Source organism: Heloderma suspectum, chromosome 9 (genome assembly GCF_057233095.1).
Source record: "Heloderma suspectum isolate Gila_16-S chromosome 9, 16-S_ref, whole genome shotgun sequence".
Lineage (NCBI taxonomy): Eukaryota > Metazoa > Chordata > Lepidosauria > Squamata > Helodermatidae > Heloderma > Heloderma suspectum.
The window spans coordinates 13112074-13136399 of NC_139466.1; the positions used below are offsets into that span (position 1 = coordinate 13112074).

At 46.8% G+C, this 24326-nt stretch overlaps 1 protein-coding gene across 2 annotated transcripts in view; it reads right to left on the minus strand.

Moving 5' to 3' along the window:
- The window catches only part of TBC1D8B (TBC1 domain family member 8B), a 73136-nt gene that overhangs the window by 38283 nt on the left and 10527 nt on the right, over positions 1-24326 (minus strand). For both annotated transcript variants that reach the window (XM_084813724.1, XM_084813723.1), the window contains exons 2-9: positions 21375-21485; positions 19337-19455; positions 17281-17506; positions 13085-13325; positions 11710-11917; positions 10261-10428; positions 8593-8742; positions 792-942 (exon numbers count right to left, since the gene is read on the minus strand). In XM_084813724.1, coding sequence (XP_084669850.1) covers positions 792-942; positions 8593-8742; positions 10261-10428; positions 11710-11917; positions 13085-13325; positions 17281-17506; positions 19337-19455; positions 21375-21485 — 1374 coding nt within the window. The remainder of the gene's footprint in view (positions 1-791; positions 943-8592; positions 8743-10260; positions 10429-11709; positions 11918-13084; positions 13326-17280; positions 17507-19336; positions 19456-21374; positions 21486-24326) is intronic.

A 24326-nucleotide genomic window follows, 5' to 3' on the forward strand; every position in this document is an offset into this window, starting at 1 on the left:
CTCCGTCCCTCTTCGGTGGTTCCTAGACTTAGGTACCCACAGGTTGATGGACAACAACTCCCATCCCTACAATTGTCAGCGCTGATCGGAAAAGTAGTCCAGCAACATCCAGGGATCCAAGGTTGGGACTCACTTCCTACGTTATTCTTAAATTCTGTGCTTAAAATACATGCTGTCCACTCCCTCTGTACACACACACACACATTTATATTTATTTTTATATATATATATATATATATATATATATATACATATATATACACACACACACACACACACACACACACACTATTTATTTCAGAAAATTTCTATACCACTTTCCATTTTGAAATACCCATACACACACTATATTAACCCTAACAGTGAAAAATAAAATATAAACTTCTTAAACTACTGGTGTGATACTCTTGTATTTTCTGTTGTAGAGGAGAAAGTAAGGCTTGAAAAGCGGAGTTTGTTTCCAAGTCAGTTCTGAAAGACTGGGCAAGTTTACGGTTTGGTCCCACATCGAAACACTGAAGAAGCACAAGGCCTAATCCTTCCCAGTTTAACGCTGAGATTTAAAGAGCTACTTTGGTTCAAGCAAGGGGCTTGCATCAGCCTGATGGGATTTTACTGTACATCTTATTGTTGCTAGTTACCTTGGACATTCTTTATGGAATGGCAGGGTATAAATGTAACAAATAAAATTATTATTATTGTTGTTACTATTCTTATATTCTTCTTATTATTATTATTGATAATAACAATGACCCCCAAAACTAAAATATTGCCATGAGATCAGGCTGTACCTGAGAAAAGCAGCCAGAGTTCTCCTCTTAACAGCTCGGGGATGCCTCTGACAATCAGGTCTCGTGTCTTCCTCGTCCGAAACATGCTTACGCCACGGCCACATTCTATGAAAAGGATGTTCCAGGACTGCTCTTTCATTTTTTCTTTTAACTAGCAAAACATGGTCATCAAGAAGCCTCTTGAGTACAAGCACAGGAAATCTGCTCAGAATATACATCGTCTGCTCATGCGCCAAATGCAGCACTGCCTGCAATCAGATCGCCAGGGAGGAATACCAAGGTATAAGCTGCCTCTGTTGCAGGGACGGGGAATCTCCATCTGTGGGCCAAGCATGGCCTGCCCGGCCTCCCCCTCTACTGAGAACTGGAGCATTTGTGACCACAGAAAAATGCAGCCCGGATAAAAGGTTTGCCTCCACAGTTCCAAAGAGGATGATCAGAAACACACGCGATATTATGAGCTCAGCTGGAGCTTCAGTGGCTGAAGTTAGTGAGATCCCCTCACAGAATCAGGGTGCCCCCAGTTCAAATCCCGCCTCTGCCACAAACTCATGAGGTGACCTTAGGCGGGGCACTTTCTCACCACCTCAGACCCCAGGGAGAATACTAGTGGCCTACCTGACGTTTATTTATTTAGAAACCATTTATACACTGCTTTACTAACCAAACCTTTCTAGGGAGGGAGCTCCATAACTTTCTGCCATAAAAGAAAAGGCCTATCTTGTGTCCCAACCAACTCTGCCCTATGAAGGTGGTGGGACATATAGCAGTGTTGATTGCAGTAGGTGGGAAGATCATATGGGAAGATTATAACAAGATACTGGCCATGTTTGGACATAACGGTAAGCCAGAATTCCTAGCAATTCCTAGCAATAGGAATTCTGGCTTCCTATTCACAAGCAATGTGCTCATTTAAGGTGCCTGATTGCTCCCGCTTGGCACCTCCTGCCACAAGACTCATAAGTGTTCAAAGGTACCTCAGAGATCATCTAGTCTGACCCCATGCTCAATGCAGGCCCTGCACTGCAGGGTGCAGCTCCAGTATCCCTGACAGGTGGCCATCCAGCCTCTGCTGAAATACTTCCAGTGAAGGAGAACCCACCATCTCCCGAGGCAGTTGGTTCCACTGCTGAACAGCGGAATTTTCTGCTTTACTGCAATTTCCACCCACTGGTTCTAGTCCTGTGCTTGGGAGCAACAGAGAACAAGTCTGCTCCTTCTTCTGCATGACCGTCATTCAGATCTTTGAAACCACTGTAATGTCTCCTCTTAATCTTCTATTCTCCCGGCTCTTTCAACCCTTCCTCACAGGATGTGGTTTCCAGGCCCCTCACCACCCTGCTTGCTCTTCTTTGGACATGCCCCAACTTGTCAATGTCCATCTTAAAATGGGCCGCCCAGAACTGGACACAATACTCCAAGTGCGGCCTGAGTAATGCAGGATATTACTTCCCATGAGCTGGGCACTATGCTTCTGTTAATACAGCCCAAGACTGCATTAGCTTTCTTAGCTGCCGCATCACACTGCTGGCTCATATTCAGCTTGTGATCCACTAAGACACCTAGTCCTTTTTCACAGGTACTGCTGCCAAGCCAGGAACCCTGAACAAAGATGGTCAGGTGTATGGAAAAGAAGGCACATGAGGAAAGGTTCAAGGAACTGGGCATGTCTTGCCTGGAGAAGAAACTACAACTACAGCTGCAAAGCGAAGTACAGAAGCTTGAAGAGCAACAGCAAGCTAAGGCAGAAGTGGGAAATGCTGAGGTGAGGAAAAACTAGAAGCCACTCTGCACCAGTGGAAGCAGTGGAGCTATGGAACCATTTCCAGGTACTTGAGGATGAGACTGGAGGACAGCCTGCAGAGGAAGAATTGCAGGGGAAACTGCATGACAGCGAGCAAGCGACTAAAGGTCAGTCAAGCAGAAGCAATGAAACACAGGCCTACAACAACAACAAGAGAAGAGTAGTAGTAGTGGGAAACTCTTTGCTGTGTGGAATCGAAACCCAAGTATGTCGCGAAGACCCGTGGACTAGCCAGGTATGCTGTCTCCCAGGAGGACAGATTAGAGACGTGACTGAAGGGTTGCCTGAACTCATAAAGCCCACTGACAGGTATCCCTTTCTTCTCATCCATGTGGGAACAAATGATACTGCCAAGCAGAGCTATGAAGAAATCACGTCAGACTTTGAAGCTTTGGGAAGGAAACTCAAGAACTTTGGGGCCCAGATAGTTTTCTCATCCATCCTTCCAGTAGTTAAAAGAGGGACAGAAAGGGAAAGAAAAATACTCCGGGTGAATGACTGGTTACGAAGGTGGTGCTGACAAGAGAGATTTTGATTATGGGATCCTGGGCTATACTTCCTGGAAGATGGATTGTTGGAGAGGCATGGGTTGCACCTCACAAAGGCTGGGAAGAATGTGTTTGGCCACAGCATGAAGAACTTTTATCAGGAGGGCTTTAAACTGAATCCTATGGGGAAGGAAGACGTAAAGTTGGGGGTAACAATGGATGAAGGGTCATGAACCACAACAGAGAGAACAGCTCTAATGGTGCCCAATAACAGTCTTCACAAAAAGGTAGGAAGAAAGCCAGACCATGAAGCACATGGTCTTCAATGTCTATTATACTAATGCCCAGAGTATGGGAAACAAACAGAACGAACTTGAACTCTTAATACAGGAGGGAAAATATGACCTGATAGGTGTAACTGCCCCTTCATGGATCACTGCCTTGTTGTGGCGAAGGGGCTTGCTTAACTCAGTGAAGCCATAGGCTATGCTGTGCAGGGCCACCCAAGACGGACAGGTCATGGCAGAGAGTTCTGACAAAATGTGGTCCACTGGAGAAGGAAATGGCAACCCACTCCAGTATTCTTGCCAAGAAAACCCCATGGAATGTATCACAAGGCTAAAGGATAAGGTGCCGGAAGATGAGCCCCTCAGGTCAGAAGGTGTCCAATATACTACTGGAGAACAGCAGAGGGAATTTCCAAGTAGCGCCAGAAAGAGTGAAGCGGCTGGGCCAAAGCCGAAAGGACACTCAGCTGTGCATGTGTCTGGTGGTGAAAAGAAAGTCCAATGCTGTAAAAAACAATATTGTTTAGGAACCTGGAATGTAAGAGCAATGAATCAAGGTAAGCTGGAGGTGGTTAAACATGAGATGGCAAGATTGAACATCGACATCTTGGGAATCAGCCAACTAAAATGGACAAACATGGGCGAATTTAATTCAGGTGACCATTATATCTACTACTGTGGGCAAGAATCCCTTAGAAGAAATGGAGTAGCACTCATAGTCAATAAAAGGGTGGGAAAAGCAGTACTGGGGTACAATCTCAAAAATGATAGAATGATCTCAGTACGAATCCAAGGCAAACCATTCAACATCACACTAATTCAAGTCTATGCCCCAACCACTGAGGCCGAAGAAGCTGAGGTTGATCGGTTCTATGAAGACCTACAACACCTTCTAGAACTAACACCAAACAAAGATGTCCTTTTCATCATAGGGGATTGGAATGCTAAAGTAGGAAGCCAAGAAATCACCGGGATAACAGGCAAGCATGACCTTGGTGTACAAAATGAAGCAGGACAAAGGCTAATAGAGTTTTGCCAAGAGAACACACTGATCATAGCAAGCACTCTTTTCCAACAGCACAAGAGGCGACTCTACACATGGACATCACCAGGTGGTCAATATCGAAATCAGATTGATTATGTACTTTGCAGCCAAAGATGGAGAAGCTCTATACAGTCAATAAAAACAAGACCTGGAGCTGACTGTGGCTCAGATCATGAGCTTCTTGTTGCAAAATTTCAGCTGAAATTGAAGAACGCAGGGAAAACCACTAAACCATTCAGGTATGACCTAAATCATATCCCTTATGAATATACAGTGGAGGTGAGGAATAGATTTCAGGGATTAGACCTGATAGACAGAGTGCCTGAGGAACTATGGACAGAGGTCCGTAACATTCTTCAGGAGGCAGAGACTCAATCCATCCCAAAGAAAAAGAAATGCAAGAAAGCCAAGTGGCTGTCTGATGAGGCTTTGCAAGTAGCTGAGGAAAGAAGGGAAGCAAAAAGCAAGGGAGAAAGGGGAAGATATATCCAACTGAATGCAGAGTTCCAGAGAATAGCAAGGAGAGACAAGAAGGCCTTCTTAAATGAACAATGCAAAGAAATCGAGGAAAACAATAGAATGGGAAAGACTAGAGATCTTTTCAAGAAAATTGGAGATCTCAAGGGAACATTTTGTGCAAAGACGGGCATGATAAAGGACAAAGAAGGCAGGGACCTAACAGAAGCAGATGAGATTAAGAAGAGGTGGAAAGAATACACAGAAGAACTATACAGGAAAGATCTGAATGTCCCTGATAGCCATGATAGTGCGCTCACTGAACTTGAGCCAGACATCCTAGAGAGTGAAGTCAAGTGGGCCTTGAGGAAAGCTATGGCAAAGCTAGACAGCATAGTAAGAAGCAGAGACATCACCTTGCCAACAAACGTCCGTATAATCAAAGCTATGGTTTTCCCAGTAGTAATGTATGGCTGTGAGAGCTGGACTATAAGGAAGGCTGAGCGCAGGAGAATTGATGCTTTTGAACTGTGGTGCTGGAGAAGACTCTTACAAGTCCCCTGGACTGCAAGGAGGTCAAATCAGTCCATACTAAAGGAAATCAACCCGGACTGCTCATTGGAATGACAGATACTGAAGCTGAAGCTCAAATATTTTGGCCACCTAATGCGAAGAGAAAAGTCACTGGAAAAGACCCTGATGCTGGGAAAGATTGAAGGCAAAAGGAGAAGGGGACGGCAGAGGATGAGATGGCTAGATAGCATCACCGATGCAATGAATATGAACTTGAGCACATTCCGGGAGAGAGCGGAGGACAGGAAGGCCTGGCGTGCTATGGTCCATGGGGTCACGAAGAGTCGGACACGACTTAACGACTGAACAACAACAGGTGTAACTGAGACTTGCTGGGATGACTCTCATGACTGGAATACAGCAATTGAAGGATATAACTTGTTCAAAAAGAACAGGAGGAACAGAAAGGGAGGTGGGGTTGCACTGTATGTGAAAAATACATCTCTCTGCACAGAAATACAGGAGGATGAGCTTGGTAGCCCTATCGAGAGCATCTGGATCAAAATAAATTGAACAAAGAATAAAAGGAACCTGGGGGTCGGAGTCTATTACCCAATCAAGGAGAAGATGAGGATGAAACTTTTGAAAAGCAAATAGTTAATGTTTCAAGGAATCATGATGTAGTAGTAATGGGGGACTTCAATTTCCCCGATACTTGCTGGGAGACAAATTCCGCAAAACATGGCCCCACCAGGAAATTCCTGACTTGTGTGGCGGATCACTTCCTCCTACAGAAAGTAGAGGAAGGAAATAGAGGATCGCCTATCCTTGACTTGATCCTAACCAACAGAGATGACTTAGTGGATAAAGTAGCAGTTACAGGAACTATGGGGGAAAGCGACCATGTTGTACTTGAGTTCTTGGTTCTAAGGGAAGCAAAAGCCGAGTGTAGTCAAACGCGTACCCTGGATTTTAGGAAAGCTGATTTTAATAAACTCAGAACAATGATCAGTAAGGTCCCATGGCAAGCAATGCTAATGAGAAAAGGAGTCCAAGATGGGTGGGAGTTTTTAAAACAGGAAATTCTCAAGGCACAATTACAAACAATTCCAACAAGAAAAAAAGTGGAAGACAACAGAAGAAGCCAATGTGGCTTCACAAAAAGATTAGAGATGACCTGAGAACAAAAAGTACACATATAGGAAGTGGGAGGAAGGCCAAGCAACAACGGAAGAGTAAAGGCAGGTGGCACAGAATTGCAGGGATGGCGTCAGGAAGGCTAAAGCTGAGTTGAGGTTAGCGAGGAATGCTAAAAGCAGCAAAAAAGCTTTCTTCAGCTACGTGCATTGTAAAAGACAGAGGAAAGAAATGGTGATTCAGCTATTAAATAGGGATGGCAAAAAGATAACAGATGACAAAGAAAAGGCAGAGGTGCTCAATTCCTACTTTGGCTCAGTCTTCTCCCAAGAGGGTCTATGACCCCCCTGGCAAAGGTGAAGTACAGGCTGAAGGGGCATATACATCATATACCTCATATACCTCGACTTCAGCAAAGCTTTCGACAAAGTGTCCCATGATATCCTGATGAGCAAACTAGCTCAAAGTGGGCTAGATGAAAGAACGATCCGGTGGATCCACAGTTGGCTACAGAATCCGACTCGAAGACTGCTTATCAATGGGATCTTCTCAAACTGGGGAGAGGTAACGAGTGGGGTACCACAGGACTCAGTCCTGGGCCCAGTGCTCTTCAACATTTTTATTAATGACTTAGAGAAGGAGGAGCAGGGAATGCTGATCAAATTTGCAGATGACACAAAATTGGGCAGGATAGTTAATACTTTGGAAGACAGAAACAAAATTCAAAGTGACCTTGATAGACTGGAGCGCTGGGCAGAAAACAACAGAATGACATTTAGTAGGCATAAAGGCCAAGTTCTGCACCTAGGAAAAAGAAACCAGATGCACAGATACAAGATGGGGGATATGTGGCTCAACAACACTACAAGCGAGAAGGATCTTGGAATTGTTGTGGCTGCAAAAAAGGCAAATGCTCTTTTGGGCTGCATTAATAGAAGCATAGCTTTGAAATCCCCAGGAAGTACTAGACCTGGGAAGTAGTTAGTCCCCAGATGAGGCCTAACTACTCAGTTAGGCCTCATCTGGAGTACTGTGTCCAGTTCTGGGCACCGCACTTTAAGAAGGATGCAGACAAGCTGGAGAGGGTTCAGAGGAGGGCAAGAAAGATAATCAGGGGACTGGAAACAAAGGCCTATGAAGAGAGACTGAAAGAACTGGGCATGTTTAGCCTTGAGAAGAGAAGACTGAGGGGAGATAGGATGGCGCTCTTCAAATACTTGAAAGGTTGTCACAGAGAGGAAGGCCAGGATCTCTTCTCAATCATCCCAGAGTGCAGGACACGGAACAATGGGCTCAAGTTACAGGAAGCCAGATCCTGGCTGAACATCAGGAAAAACGTCCTGACTGTTAGACCAATACTACAATGGAACCAATTCCCTAGGGAGTTAGTGGGCTCTCCCACACTGGAGGCATTCAAAACGAGGCTGGACAGCCATCTGTCAGGGATGCTCTGACTTGTATTCCTGCATTGAGCAGGGGATTGGACTCGATGGTCTTGTAGGCCCCTTCCAACCCTACTATTCTATGATAAGACTGAGGGGGACGTGAGGGAGGAGCCATTTTGTTGCTGTTACATTAAACAAATGAGAGTCAAAAACTCTGGCCAACGTACTGCAAATCATCCAGCACTTTGCAGTCAATCCCGATCGACCTTCTACCCACCCTTGATCTAAGGAACGCCTTCTCTGGAGGCCCTCCAACTTGTTAATGTCCTTCTTACAATGGGGTGCCCAGAACTGGATGCAATGCTCTAAATGCAGCCTGACTAGCACAGAACAGAGCGGAATGATGACTTCCGGAGATCTGGACACTGTCCTTTTGGTAATGCAGCCCACGATTGCATTCGCTTCCTTAGACGCTGCATCACACTGACTCATTTTGGGTTTTGCTGCAACAGGCTAGTACAGCTACTAGCCTGTTGCCACACCCTGTTGCCTGTTGCCAACAGGTAGTACAGCTGTACTACCCTGCTGAAAACTCAAGGTGGAAAGACACAGAGAAGTGCAGAGCGGCAATGAGCAAGAGGTAGGGAGGAATATATTTCCACAGACAAGAAGTGCTCTTTTCTTACCATTTTAGCATCCAGATTCTCCACGTCCTGCGGGTGAAAGACGGTCATGAGGGCTTCCGTACTAACCGTCTTGCTGTTGCCTTTGTGGCTAGCCATCGGTTGCCCCTCAAAGTCATCCAGGAGAGGGTTGGGGTTTGGGCCAACAGCCACCTGCAAGATGCATTTCACAATAGAGCTGCACACAAAACTACGCACAAGCGCAGGTGCAACTCCCAGGCAGAGGGGAGAAGTATGTCTCTCCCCCTGCCTCGCCACACACACACCTTTTATGTTCTGCAAAACAGAAGTCCACAGTGGACAAATGGCTAGGAATGCTGTTAAACCACACACAGTTCCTGGATTAAATCAACCAGGGGGGTGGGGGGTTGTTTTTTACTAGACAGCAGTGATATAGTGGTCAGTTTTGAAATACAGATATTCATCATGACAGTCCCCATAACCACGCTCCCAAGAAGAGTCCAAAACTGCAGGCAGTTGTGTTGATCCAGCTCTTACTGCCGATACTTAAGTCTTAGGAGAGGCATTTCAGGCTTTTAGAATGGGAAAGAAAGACTGTGCAAAAGCAGGAAACTGCCAAACAATTAGCGGCCGGGGGGGAGCGGGGGGGGGAGGGAAAGGGGTGTGGCAACCCTTCTTGGTGGCGGAAGCCATCCCCTGGAAATCCCCCCTGCCCCTCATGCGCAGCCGAGGAGGCAGAAAATGTGGCATGTTTCAAACGCCTACTAAAAAACGCATTTATTCACCCAGGCTTTCTCCGGCTTGTAATTAACTGCAATTAATCAATGGCCGCTCCATCTTACCGCTCCTTGTATTGTTTTGTACTGTTATTGTCATTGGAATTATTTTTAATAGTGTATTTTAAATGTGATTTTGAATATTTATATATGAACTGCTTAAGCATTTTATTGTATTAAGCAGTGTATAAGTATCACTAATAAATAAATAAATCCGGGGAACCCCAGAGATGTGGATTGGGTCCCCAGGCGGGCTGGATTTGACTCACAGGCCTGAGGTCAGTCACCCCTGCCTTAGAAGATAAGAAGTGCACCTCCCACCCCAGGAGAAGACCAAAAGGTCCATCTAATCTAGCACAGGGCCGGCCCTACCATTAGGCAGCGAGAGGCAGCAGATGCTGGGAGGTGGCAGCAAAGTGTTGGAAGAGAGAGCTGTGAGTCACACAGCCTGCCCTCTAAGCTAGCCTGCTGCCTTCCGGTGCAGTGGAGGATGCTGTCCCACCACCACTGCTGAAGAAAGATAAAACTGCCAGGGGGCACCATCTTGTCCTTCACCTCAGGCAGCAAAACGTCTTGGCCCGGCTCTGGTCTAATACCCTGTTTCCTACGGTGGCCAGCCAAATGTGTCTGGGAGGGTATGAAGGCACGAACCCCTCTTGCGTTGTTGCTTCCCAGAAGATGGCATCCACTGGCATTCTGCCTCTGAACCTGGAGGACCCACAAAACCATCACAACAACTAGTAGCCACCGATTGCCCTTTCCTCCATGAATTTGCCTTCCAAAGCCATCTTGGGCAGTGGCCATTGTGGCTCCGAATCCCATCAGCACACAGACAAGGCCCACGTTCTGTTCTGAGACTCTCAAGACGCTCTCCCTGGACCACCAAGGCCCTGGTGGAGTCACACAACCACAGAAGAAAGCACGGCAAGCTTACCTCTGTGCTCGCATGACGCTGAAGGCTTGCGGTGGCTTCGCATTTGCCCCGGAGCTTCACCACCAGCTGTTCAAAATCCCTGACTTCAGAGAAACGGAAGGCTCGTTTCCCTTTGGTGGCGATGCTGACTGCTCTGCTGGCCGGATCGGCTGTCTCGACTGCTACAACCTGCAGGTGGCAGAGACACAAAGATTCCCATCAACCTCTTGGCCAACGTTCAGCTTTATGGGGTGGTTTCTCAGGATATGCAGGTCTGTCCTAAATTAAGTTGAATTGTTATGGCTTTAAAAGCAGGGATGGGCCATCTGTGGCCCTCCAGATGTTTTGGCCTACAACTCCCATCAGCCCTAGCCAGCATAGCCAATGGTGAGCGATGCTGGGAATTGTAGGCCAAAACATCTGGAAGGCCACAAGTCGACCACCCATGTCTGAAAGCCTGAGCATGGCCAGCCTAGGAGTAAGGCTGCCATTGTGACCAAGAGGAAAAACCTGTGCTTAACACCTTTGCTTTGAACTCTGGTATGATTTCTGCTATCTATGCTGAGGGTGACTGTCAGAGACTTTGACGCTGCGATTCTGACCGCACGTACTAAGAAGCTAAGTCCTTCTAGCCATGTTTTGTACAAGCACCTCCTAATCTTTCATGGCGAGGTTTGAATCACAACAGGTTGTCTGTCAATAGCTGTGCATAGATATTAATCTACGTGGCACCAGAAAGCACCAACTGTCATTGCAATTCTTAATTCTTTAGAACGGGGGTCAAGGACTGCACTCCCTCGAAGGGAATCTGTCAGGGGCCACATGCTAGTGGTAGGCAGGGCCAAAGCCAGTGATGGGTGTGGCCAGAGCCAAAAGTGGGTGGGGTCACCACTGTTCTCTCCTTCTTTCTGCCACCTCCTTTTCTCTCTCTGTATTTTCTGACACTCCCTTCTCTTCTCTGCACACACTCTTCCCATCCAGTGCACTACAAGGGAGGGGAGACAGATCGCTTTTGGCTGAGGTCTGACCCAAATGCTAGCAGAGGGCTTTTGAAATTAGTCTGAGGACCACAAACTGCCCACCCTGATTTAGAACATCTCCACTCAGCCTCTCCAACTGTTTCAGATGGCTTACAAAGGCCACTAAAATCTTTGCAAATATCACAAGTCAGAGTAAAACCAATGCAATAAGACAATAAGCCCCCCACCACCTGATGCCCTCCCGATGTTTTGGACCCCGACTCCCAGAATTCCTGACCATTGGCCATGCTGGCTGGGGCTGATGGGAGTTAAGTCCAAACTTCTGGAGGACACCAGGTTGGGGAAGGCTGCAAAAGAAACGCGCAGCATGGCCATCAGCCTCTTGACCTGAGTGTTCCATAAACTACAGCAGTTACTTTAGTTCTCGAAGGGAAGATCGATTTCTCAGGATTGCCGTGCAGTTTAGACCTCTGACTTCTATCAGGCTTACCTCTCTCAGGGGGATGATTACACAGCACAAGGAACCATCCTGGCTGGCAAAGCAGACATAATTCTCAGAAATGCACATTTTCCCCAGAGTATTGTAGTGGCTGAAAGGCACCCATAAGAAGCATTCGTGCACCTCTCTCAAGGACTCCTCTTTGGGCAGCCTGAAGAAGGCGTTGAACTGCTCACTGTGAGCTCGGCTCTCGAGCCCCCTGGGGACCAAAAAGGGGAGTATAATTATAGACTTTTGGACAACTCCCTGCACCGGGAAATGATAAGCGTATAAAAGGGGAGTATAATTATAGACTTTTGGACAACTCCCTGCACCGGGAAATGATAAGCATTCGTTTTAGTTACGTGCACTTTAGGGCAGGGGGTTTGAATCCTAGGCCCACCTGGGGTCACAATCCGGCCTTCCAGGGCTACCCCCCACCCCCTGCCTCCCAGGAAGAACATCATGGCAAGGGGGAGACTAAATTGGCCCCATCCATCAGCCAGAGAGAGGGCACCTTCGACGAGTTTGCTCCACACCCCTTTGGCTGAAGGGTGGAGCTTAAATGCTGTAAATAAATAAGTAAATGCAAAATGCATGTTTGGGCTAAAGGTGGATCCCAGGTCTGAAAAGGCTGAAATCCACTGGTCTACCCTGACAGGCTGCAGCTCTGCAGGGTTCTAGGCAGGGGTCCTACCCGAAGATGCAGGGATCGGACCAAAGCTGGTGCTCTACCACTGAGATACAGCCCCTTCTTAACAGAGCATCCTATCCAACCAAGTTTCAAAAGCAAACAAAGGTCTTTCTCCTCCAACCCCACATAAAGCATATTTTTCTTTCTTGCTTGATAAAAATACCTAGCGAATGGTACCATCTTCGCACAGGATAGAATAGTCTTTCGTTTGATATAGCCAAGCCTTCAAGCAAACATACACAGCTGTCACAGTTTGACACATTGTGCCCACCCTGTCAGAGTGAAACCATGCTTGTTGGCACCCCTATACATGGCCCCTGCTATGGTACACCCCATAGCCACTCCCTTGGGCGGGGGGCACTACCCCACAGCAGAGGGAGGAACAGGCGCTCCCTCCCTTGTCCCTTGGCCTACTAATCTCCCCTGGCTTAAAACTGAATTGACTGCAAAGCTATGCGCTGGCTAGGGAAGCCTTCCCCCTAGTGGCTGAAGATGTTACTGCTCGCTTCAACCACACAGACAGTTAAAGTTATTTAATGTGGTTTAAAAACAAAGTAACTCAAGGTCCACGCTCCTAGGGTCCCCTTAGTATGCGTGCCAAGTTTCTGGAGTCTATGGTTCATGGTGCTATAGCGCCGACAGATGGGCAGACAGATGGACAAGCACGCATCCTCTTTTATTATTCCAGATTACCTCTTGGTGATTTGCAAGGGATCATGGAGGACGGGGTCCCTTTCAAATGTCTCTTTGTCGAAGAGTCTCCGGACAGCATACAGCGCCAGCTGCTCCATGAGAAGAAACGTTTCGCTGATGTGCAGAAACATAGAAAAGTAGTGGTCCTCCCCGTGGGAGCAGACGTGAATGCTCTCCGTCAGGATCACGTTGGACGTCTTTTCAAGTTTTGACATTTCATCCCAGGATATGACAAGCTTTACTGCAGATGGGAGTAAAAGAACTTGACTCGTGCTTTTTTCCTTCACGCTGACTGGCTATTCTTGAGCATTGGAGCTTTTCCAATGAAACCTTTTGTGGTTCCCTGGCAAGAGGCTGCTGCAGGGGTTTTGCTTTTCATAACCAAGCCCCCTGGACCTTAAAACTACCACCCAGAATTTGTATTACACTTTCATAAACAAAGCACTACACAAATGTTGCAGTTAAAGCACTCGCCTGGTAGCAGGACCGGCCCAAGGCATTTCGCTGCTTGAGAGGCAGCAGCAAATGGTGCTTCCTCCCTCCACCCAAGTCAAGGTGCGCATAGAACACAAAGCCAGACAAGTTATTTTGGCACATGAGACAGAAAGTCCCACAAGCACCTCTCCCCATCCCTGGCAGTAAAAATGCAACAACAACAAGAACAACGTAGATCACTAACAATTTGCTGGCCTTTCATGACACCTCAAATGCTGCCTAACTCTGCCTAATGGTAGGGCTGTCCCTGCCTGGAAACCAGAGGTGATGTGGAATTGCATGCAAGTCAGCAAGTGGGCTGACAGAGGAAGGATGAGCCACTCCGGGGAATCTGCCAGAGGAGGGAAACTGTGGGCTCATTTACAAGGCTGCACTATACATCCCTAGCAGTAGGATAGCGGAGCCAGGGCTCACAGCATCGAAGCATTGGGGGTTTTCGATTAGCAGGAACAATTACATAATCTGCCATGCCAGGCTTCCCTGTTCCCTCTGAGCTTAGCTGCAACCCTCACAGGGGCTGGGGGAGAAATGGATATTCCCCACGACAGTATATCGTTCTGAGCTTTCCCTGTTGTAATGCACAGTATTTGGGGGTGCTTTGGTCTTGAATAGGTAATTAAGACCCATTAAAGCTATATTACCTACACATACACCCCCCCCCCCCCCACATATATGGAACAACACAGCCACTTGCATTTTTGGACTTTCCTCGGGGGTGCGGCTATGGGGACTGACATGATGAGTGCCTGCACTTCAACATTTACCACTACACCACTGACCCCTGAGCGGTCACTGAGCACCACTGAGCCTTCACCCCGTATCTGCAATAACATGCTATTTGAAGCACAAGCTGAACGCAACACATTTTAATGAGTCAGGAATGAATATTTATATCCTATTTTTAGAAGTAATAAGATGTACCAAAGAAGCTGAATTATTTAGGCAACAGTATGGTACACTGTGGGCCAGAAATATTGGAACAAGGATAACTGCTTTGGCAGTTGGCCTCCGTACACCACCACATTGAAGTTGAAAGGAAACACACCCAGATGGGAGCGAAGTCAGGTCTTTCAGCTGTAATTCAAGAGGTTTGACAAAAGTGGGGCACTAACCATTCAGGAAGTACAGCCAGCGGCATACACACACACCCATCGTTGGTGGCTCATAAGTAATGGAACAAACCAACATCATCTCAAACTTAAGGATCGCCTTTAATACCTGGATGAAAATCCTTTGCAGTCAATGACTGCCTGAAGTCTGGAACCCATGGACATGACCAAATGCTGAGTTTCCTCCCTCGAGATGCTTTGCCAGGCCTATACTGCAGCTGCCTTCAGCTGCTGCTTGTTTGTGGGTCTTTCTGCCTTCAGTCTTGTCTTCAGTAAGTGAAAAGCATGCTTTATTGGGTTGAGATCAGGTGACTGACTTGGCCATTCAAGAACATCCCACTTCTTTGCCTTGAGAAACTCTTGGGTAGCTTTTGCTGTATGTTTTGGGTCATTATCCATTTGCAATATGAAGCGGCGTCCTATCAGTTTGGCAGCATTCGGCTGAATCTGAGCAGAAAGTATAGCCCTATACACTTCAGAATTCATCCTGCTGCTTTGATCAGCAGTCAGGTCATCAATAAACACCAGTGATCCAGTTCCATTGGCAGCCATACATGCCCATGCCATAACACTGCCTCCACCATGTCTGACAGATGATGTGGTATGCTTTGTATCATGAGCTGTTCCTTTCCTTCTCCATACTTTTCTCTTCCCATCATTCTGGGACAAGTTAAGCTTGGTTTCATCAGTCCAAAGAATCTTATTCCAGCACTGGGCAGGCTTTTTTAGGTGTTTGCTGGCAAAGGCTAATCTGGCCTTTCGGTTCTTGAGCGTTACCAGTGGTTTGCACCTTGTTGTGAAGCCTCTGTATTTACATTCATAAAGCCATCTCTTGACTGTAGATGTTGACAGTGACATGCCTACCTCCGCAAGAGTGTTCTTGACCTGGCTAGATGTTGTGAAGGGGTTCCTCTTCACCATGAGCAGCATTCTGCAGTCAGTCGTCCACTTTAGTTGTCTTCCGTGGTCTTCCAGGCCTTTTGCTGTTGCTGAGCTTGCCAGTTAATTCCTTCTTTTTCAGGATGGTCCAAACTGCTGTGCTGGCCACTCCCACTGGTTTTGCTATCTCTCTGATGGGTTTATTTTGTTTCCTCAGCCTAATGATGGCCTCCTTCACTTGCATGGACACCTCTTTGGACCTCATGTTGGGAGTTCCAGTGAACAGCTACCAAATGCAAATGTAACACTCAGAACCACCTCCAGGCCTTTTATCTGCTTGATTGGTCACGGGGCACCCAGGAAACAGGCCACACCTGGCCATGCAGCTGCTTGTCAGCCATTCGTTGCAACAGCAAAAGGCCTGGAAGACCACGGAAGACAACTAAAGTGGATGACCGCAGAATGCTGCTCATGGTGAAGAGGAACCCCTTCACAACATCTAGCCAGGTCAAGAACACTCTTGCGGAGGTAGGCATGTCACTGTCAACATCTACAGTCAAGAGATGGCTTTATGAATGTAAATACAGAGGCTTCACAACAAGGTGCAAACCAATGGTAACACTCAAGAACCGAAAAGGCAGATTAGCCTTTGCCAGCAAACACCTAAAAAAGCCTGCCCAGTGCTGGAATAAGATTCTTTGGACTGATGAAACCAAGATTAACTTGTCCCAGAATGATGGGAAGAGAAAAGTATGGAGAAGGAAAGGAACAGCTCATGATACAAAGCATACCACATCATCTGTCAGACATGGTGGAGGCAGTGTTATGGCATGGGTATGTATGGCTGCCAATGGAACCGGGTCACTGGTGTTTATTGATGACCTGACTGCTGATCAAAGCAGCAGGATGAATTCTGAAGTGTATAGGGCTATATACTTTCTGCTCAGATTCAGCCGAATGCTGCCAAACTGATAGGACGCCGCTTCATATTGCAAATGGATAATGACCCAAAACATACAGCAAAAGCTACCCAAGAGTTTCTCAAGGCAAAGAAGTGGGATGTTCTTGAAGGGCCAAGTCAGTCACCTGATCTCAACCCAATAAAGCATGCTTTTCACTTACTGAAGACAAGACTGAAGGCAGAAAGACCCACAAACAAGCAGCAGCTGAAGGCAGCTGCAGTATAGGCCTGGCAAAGCATCTCGAGGGAGGAAACTCAGCATTTGGTCATGTCCATGGGTTCCAGACTTCAGGCAGTCATTGACTGCAAAGGATTTTCATCCAGGTATTAAAGGCGATCCTTAAGTTTGAGATGATGTTGGTTTGTTCCATTACTTATGAGCCACCAACGATGGGTGTGTGTGTATGCTGCTGGCTGTACTTCCTGAATGGTTAGTGCCCCACTTTTGTCAAACCTCTTGAATTACAGCTGAAAGACCTGACTTCGCTCCCATCTGGGTGTGTTTCCTTTCAACTTCAATGTGGTGGTGTACGGAGGCCAACTGCCAAAACAGTTATCCTTGTTCCAATATTTCTGGCCCTGACTGTATATGCAGTCTGATACTGTGCACCATAATGTAGAGGTATGTGAAGACCATTTAAAAATTCACTTGTTATTTCTGCCATTAAAAAAAAAGGAAAGTGCAGTTTTCAACATACAAACATGCAAGGCAAGTAGAAGAAAAATAGTGAACAAATGACTCCGCCACTTACTTTCAGCTCCCAGCAGGAAGGAGTAAAAGCTAAGGAAGTTGGTGCTCAGGTAGAGCCACCCCTGGCAGGGCACGTGCCCCCTCCAGTAGCTACATGAGTAGTACGTCACCAGCTTCTCCTGCTCGGCTAACCCAAAACACTTCTCAAACTTCATATGTGCTTCGCGGAACTTCTCTGGATCGTCCTCTTTTATTAAAGATCCTTTACTTTCCTCAGCAATCAAGCCCTAGGGGGAAACAAGCTAATGAATATCTGGCAAGTCAACCATCTGAGGTCAGCGTCAGGGCTGGCATCAAGGGTAGGAATGGTCAGGCACTGTTGAGCGTCGAGCCCTCCTGGCGTGTTTGTAGTCAAAAAAAGACATCGATCTCTAAGTAAATAGGCTTCATTATGCAAATCAATCATTCCAACAGTGGTTCTGGTTACAGACTTTGTCATCCTACGGCAACCTCACGCTACCAACCCCGATTACGCTGGACACTACTAAACTACCTAAACATCCTTTGAGGGATGCACTACTGTTAGGAGAGCAGTTGCTGTAAATCTGGTGCCAGCCTGCAGTATGGAACCTGAAAGGCTTTCCCAGTCCTGCCCTCAGGAAGGGTTTTCTCCTAGAAACTTCTTGTGATGCACCAACCTTGTGGAACACCTTACTTCCTGAAGCTGTTCCTCCCTCTTCATGCAACATCTGATCTTTGCGTCTGTTTCACTCAGCTTCCCCCGTGAGTTGCTATGTTCCCACAGAGAGAGGGGGGATATGGTTGGGGTTTGATCTAACTGATTAGCCTGCACCTGGACAGATTCTGCTCCATCTCCCTGAAGCTCTGGTCCCTCCCTGACCCCTCTGCACTGTTTTTCATCTATCTCCGAGCCTGTTCTCACGGCCTCTGCAGAAATGCTAAGCCCAATCCTGGCAGGCACCTGCCAAGGCCCACACCCCAGCAAGGGCCCACTGACAAGAGCCCTGTGGAGTTGTTCCTCCTCCTCATCACGGCAACCTGCTTGTTCACCTGCCTCTCGCTCTGGCCCAGACAACGGTGATGGTGAGAAGGAGCAGCAGTAGATGCCACGGCCTCATTGCTCCCTGGCTCTCTGCCTGCCAAGCCAGCAAGTGGGAGCAATGAAAAAGAGGAGAAGGAGCAAGAGCAAGTGGTGACCATGGTGGTGAGAAGGCAGACACACTGAAGGGCAGACATCCACAATGGGCAATTTGCTCCAGGGTCCTCAGAAACCCGGGACTGGCACCGGTCAAGGTAGTACCTCACTTAAAATTGAAACAACTGAGTAGCAGTCCAAAATACCCATTAATCCATCACATACGTAGGCTGTACATAATGACAGTATTAATTTCTAACTCCAAGGCTGTGCAAATACACAATACTAACATCCCAAACACATTTTGACCAACCTGGTCCTCTTCAACAGGAGAAAATATAAACATAAAACATAATTACAGCCCTTACAAAAACAAAATTAACAAGATGTTTGAGTAGCTACATGGAGCGTGAAAAGCAAAATACACAAGCTTAGAAATAGCCGAGATACCTCATTAACACAAGGCGGTTTTATTTCTTTATAGGTTTCAGGATGAAGGAGAGAATTGTTTCTCCTTTCTCCTTTATGCAGTTGCTAGTTGCATGGTGTGGCTCTCAGTTTTGGTATATACGACAACTACTTGTAAACTGACTATTTGTTAGTCTATATTTATTTGAATAAATGGCATCTTACCTCATGGCTGCTGTGGGAGGCAAGGCAAAGGGCAGGTACCCCACCCCAAAGACTTGAGTACAAGGTAGAGGTGGGGTCTGAGCCCCAACACACTAAACAACCCTTTGGAACCCACAGTTTTCAGCGCCAACAGAAACCTATTTCACAGCAGTCCCAGCTGCTGCTAAGAAAACGTGTTATTTTTTTTTTAAAGTGCGAAGGGAAGGGCCCCTACCCCTGACTTAAACTGTGCCTTTCAATGCCCACACAGAAGCTCCTTGCCCGGCCAGCATGTGGAAACTGGGTGTGGGAAGAAGGCTCAAAGCAGCTGACAGCGTATTTTACGTACTCTTATCTTCCCCTGCACAAAACTGGTGATGTCCTCGTTGGAATCAAACACGGACAGGGTCTTCATGACGTTGTTCTCCAGCCAGTCCCAATGCTCCGTTATTTCTTCTCTGCTGGCTCCTGATAAGGATAACTAGTGCTTAATAAAGTTCATCTCAGTTTAGGCATGCAAAAAGCTCCCCTCACCCCTGTGTGCCAGGCAAGGAAGACAAAACAAAAAGCACACTTTAGATAGGGATGTGGTGGTGGTGGGGCAGGTAAATTGAGCAGCTGCCTGTGCTGCAATGTTTATTTATTATTATTAACATTTATAAACCCCTTTAGCTCCTAAAGTGCCATAAAGGCAGAGTACAACCATTTAAAATAACAAAACCTTACAATAATAAAAATATGAACAAGAAAAACAGTAAAATATGAAAAAAAAACCACTACACATTTTAAAAGGCTAAATGGAAAAGATGAGTCTTTACACCCTTTCTGAAGGCCAAGAGAATGGGGGGCCAAAAATAGTTCCTGAGGAAGCGCCTTCCACAGTTTGGGGGCAATACAGGAGAAAGCCCTTCCACGGGCCTTTGTGGGAAACAGTGCCCTCAAAAGGGTCTCTCCTGCAGATCTTAGTGTTCTGGCAGGTTCGTAGCAGGATGGGCCACCCCTCAGACTGCGTGGCTTACTTAGGCCATGTTCTCACATTAATGGAAGACACTGCAGCCAGTGGTACAGTTAAAGCTACAGACTGGGTCCAAGGTTGAGGGCCCCACAGCTCAGGGGGTGGGTGGAAAATGACCACCCAGACAGCAGCAGATGAAGCAAATTCCATTTTATTTCTGTAGGCATAGCAGTGTGCCGTTTTGCGTTTTAAACTCACTTAAATCATAGCACTGTTATGCTTACAGGCCATGTTATTGATTGTTCTAATTAACACATCTAGTTTGCAAAAGCATCCCGTCAGCCTTTAGATTTGGGCAAAGAAGGACAGCAAAGGATCTTATTGTGTTTGGGAATTATTTTTCATTGCTAGCCAGTCAAGCATTAAGAGAGCTTGAGGATGCTGTTTAGGAAACTCTTTCTTGCAAATGTCACGGCAGCAACTCCTTTGGTAAACGGCTCTCTTGCAGTGCAGGAAGATTAACACGCATCCTGGTCATGCCTTTGAACACAAACAATAAAAAAGCAAACATTCTGATCCTTTCCGTGCGCTTCCTGGGAGTCGCTTCACAATTGCCTGTGCCAAATATCAGAAGACAAAAAATGGTAACTGGACTCAGCATTGGAAAGGCAAGTGCAAATCCAATTCTATTAAGTCCAATGTTACCTATTCTGACTAGCGGATCTCCAGGGCATTGGGCAGAAGGGAGTAGAGATGTTGGAGAAATCTGCAGTGAAGTCAAATGAGTTTGGATGTCTATGAATCTGACCCACAAATTCTGCAGCGGACCAGCTTTTCCAGAGTTGCATGGCTTCTGTGGCCTTGCGGCCCAGTTGTTTACTTTCCAGAATTTTACACAAATTTAGTCATAGAAAAATACATAAAATAAAAAAAAAATCAGCCGAAAATGCACATTTCCCCCATAAACTAAAGTATGAAAATGTGCATTTGGGGGGATTTGCACATTTTCTCAAGTGCAAATTTGTGCAATTGTGAATTTGCACAAATGCGGGAAATTGGAAAAAATCCGATTCTGCCAATGTGTGGACAAGGGAACAAAAGGCACCAGACAATCTGCGAAATGCAGATGGGACAGATTTTACAAAATCAATATATTCCTACAGAGGGGTCTTCCCAACACCTGCTAACCTCATCGTTTTGTCTGGCGATGCTAGGGATTGAACCTGGGACCTTCTGCATACAAAGCAAGTGCACTCAGGTGGGAAGTGATGGAAACCCTGAGCGGTCCCACAGGCCTGGCGTTTTCCCACCCTCAGCTAAAGCAAAGACTTCTCCTACGCCAGCTGATACTTCATTCACGCACCTACAAGGCATCCCCGATTAGCCTCAGTATCTTCCCAAGCCTGCACGGTTTGGAGTTGTGCACACTTACCACATGCGATGGACCAGTAGACTTGGGAATCTGGTGTCTGGTGCAGGATGCGGAAAGGGGCCACTTTTGACGTGGAGTCCAAAACAGCATCCAGTGTTCCCACCAGGAGGCCTGTGGGATTGATTGATTGGTTGAGTGATTATTTACTTTATACCCTGCCTTTCTGCCCCCCAAAATGGTGCTCAAGGTGGTTAATAATAAAACCGAGATTAAAAACAAAATCGTAATTAAAACACAACATAAAAACAAATAAAAAATACAACAGAAGAAATAAACAGCACCAGTTAAGAACCCCTTCAGCAAGAGATCAGCTTATATGGCAAAGGCCCGCCTGAATAAAGACATATTTGCCTGCCAGTGGAAGGACAACAGAAAGGGGGCCAATTTAGCCTCCCTTGCCATTTAGGATGTAGCTTGAGATCCCAGAAATAAAGGTGGTTTCTGAAGCATCAGGGACTGGGTTTTACATTCCATATGGTCTGGGAGAGGGCTGCATGTTCTAAGCAAGGCAGACGACAGCTGAGAGGTGGATATGGTGTGAGCAAGAGGAGGAGGAGAAAACAACACACATACACCCCATCGTAAACCAGGGGCTGTAAAAGGTCTGCAGGGCTTTCCAGGCTGAATTTGCATCCCATGGCTTTCAAAGGGCTGGAATAGGCAACTCTGCATGCTTCGGTAGGTGCTCATGCTCAAAGTCAAAAATTAGTTGCTGCTCAAGCAGCCAGCATGATTGTTCACTGCATTTCATTTCCAGGCTCCTGGTCTTTCAATCCTAGATCTGAGGACCGTACAAAGAGCCCTGCTGTGTAGGCCCAAAGGTCTCTATCCTGTATCCAACAAAGGCCAACCAGATTCCCCTGAGAAGCATGGCATAAACAGTCCTCTCCTGTTATTTGCCCCCCGCATCTGGTATGCAGTGGTGCCCTGTCTCTGAGGTTGTGCACTGGGACTAATACCCATCGATTGGTCTATCCATGAATTTATCTAATGCCCTCTTTAAAGCTATCTAAGTGAGCAGCCATTGCCAGATTTCATGGCACCGTTTCCCATAAACTGGGGGTGCACAACCTTTTTGGTTCCAAGAGCCACATGTGATGCTGTCTTGGGGGGCTGGAGCTGCATACATGCACAGATGTGTACAAACACATCCCAGTGATCCTGATACAGGAACATAGGAAGCTGCTTTATACTGAGACAGACCCATGGCCCATCCAGTCCAGTAGTGTTGACACTGTCTGGGAGCAATGGCTCTCCAGTGTTTCAGGCAGTTTTTCCTGTCATACCAGGAGATACTGGGGATCAAACCTAGGACATTCTGCATGCAAAGCAGGTGCTCTACCACTTAGCTACAGCCCCTCCAGATCGCTGGGTTGTGTGTGTATACATATGTGCACATGTATGTATGTGTGTGTAGCACCAGCAGAGAAAGAACGATCTGTACGAGGATTGCAGACAGAAGGGAATGGAGAGCAATTGTGATACACAGCACTCTTTTCTCATGGGTGGCAGCAGCAGGAAAACAGCAATCAGTATCAGGATTGGTGGGGGAGTGGATGGTAGAGAGAAGGGTAACTTGGGGGGGGGGATGATACTTAAGGCTTCAGGAGGCCATATGTGGCCTGCAGGACGTGCTCCCCTACCATAAATGAATTATGCCTTGTGTGAAAGGAGTACTTCTTTTTGTCTGCCCAGCTGACCAGCTTTCACTGGGCAAGCCCAAGTTTTAGTGTGGTTAGACAGGGGAAAGAATTTATTTCTCTCGATCTACTCTCCGCACACCATCCATAACATGCCCACCGTTTATTCCAAAAGCCTCATGCCATGCAATGTCACAGGAAGACGTCCTGTGTTGCACGGAAAAAAAAGGTTTTGGAACTGCAGGGCAATTATTTGCATGTTGGAGTAGCTGTTCATCGCTAAATCAAATCTGTAGCCCCCTCAAACATTCAATATGGGATGAAACACACACACATGCTGGCGCCAACACCTGGCATCCTTGGGCAATTGCTGGGGCCCCAGCTAACTGTCATATTAATTACACACAATATTCTGAGATAACATCACTCTACGCCATTGTGGGAAATGAAAATGCAGCTAGATTCAGCTACCCAACCCTGGTTAGAATTCTGGGGGAGACCATTTTTTTTTTAACAAGGCAGGTGGTCAGCAGTGGGCCCTGCAGGGCCCCCAGCACCTGCCCAAGCATTTCAGGTGGTGACGCCAGCGCTGATGAAACCTTGGCTTGTAGCATTGCTCAGAGTGGTGGTGCCTGCCACCACCAGCTAAGCGCAGTGGGGCCACCAGCAGAAGAAAGGCTTCACCGGAGGACATTTTGCCCAGGGTCCCTTCATCCCGGAGGCAGCCCTGGCTTTCATTTCACACAGAGACACGTTGCAGTCCAAAACCAAGTGCAACCGCGGCTCCTGCATTTGTAACCTAATCTTCCTTCTGCCCCAAAAGCCCATAACCGCTACATTAAGGATTACATCTATATTCGTTGGGAGAATGCTTCCTTGCTGAATTATTCATCACACCGAGTATGTTTTGCAGCTGGCGTCATCTTCACACAGACAACTTTACCAGAATTCTTTCTTTCTTTCTTTCTCCCCTGCATTGATCATACACAGCACTGGGATACAAGTCAAGATTCCCAGAAAACAGGCCTCACAAGCGCAGCCTCTACATAACAAGGGTTCTTGAAGTGCCAAATGCTTGATAGTACTGAATAAAGAGCGACAACATTTCGTCGGGTTGAAAAGGCAGCCTTGCAAAGAAGCCCACAAATTTGCGTACCGTGAAAGGATCTTGAAAGGAGAAAAAGAAAACCAATCCTTTCAGGAATATGCAGGAAATTCCCCCGTTTGGCAAAAATTCTTCTCAGTGCCTGACAGGACGTTACAGATGACAGTTTTCCCAAATGGTTACATGAACGCTATTGTAAGTAGGCAC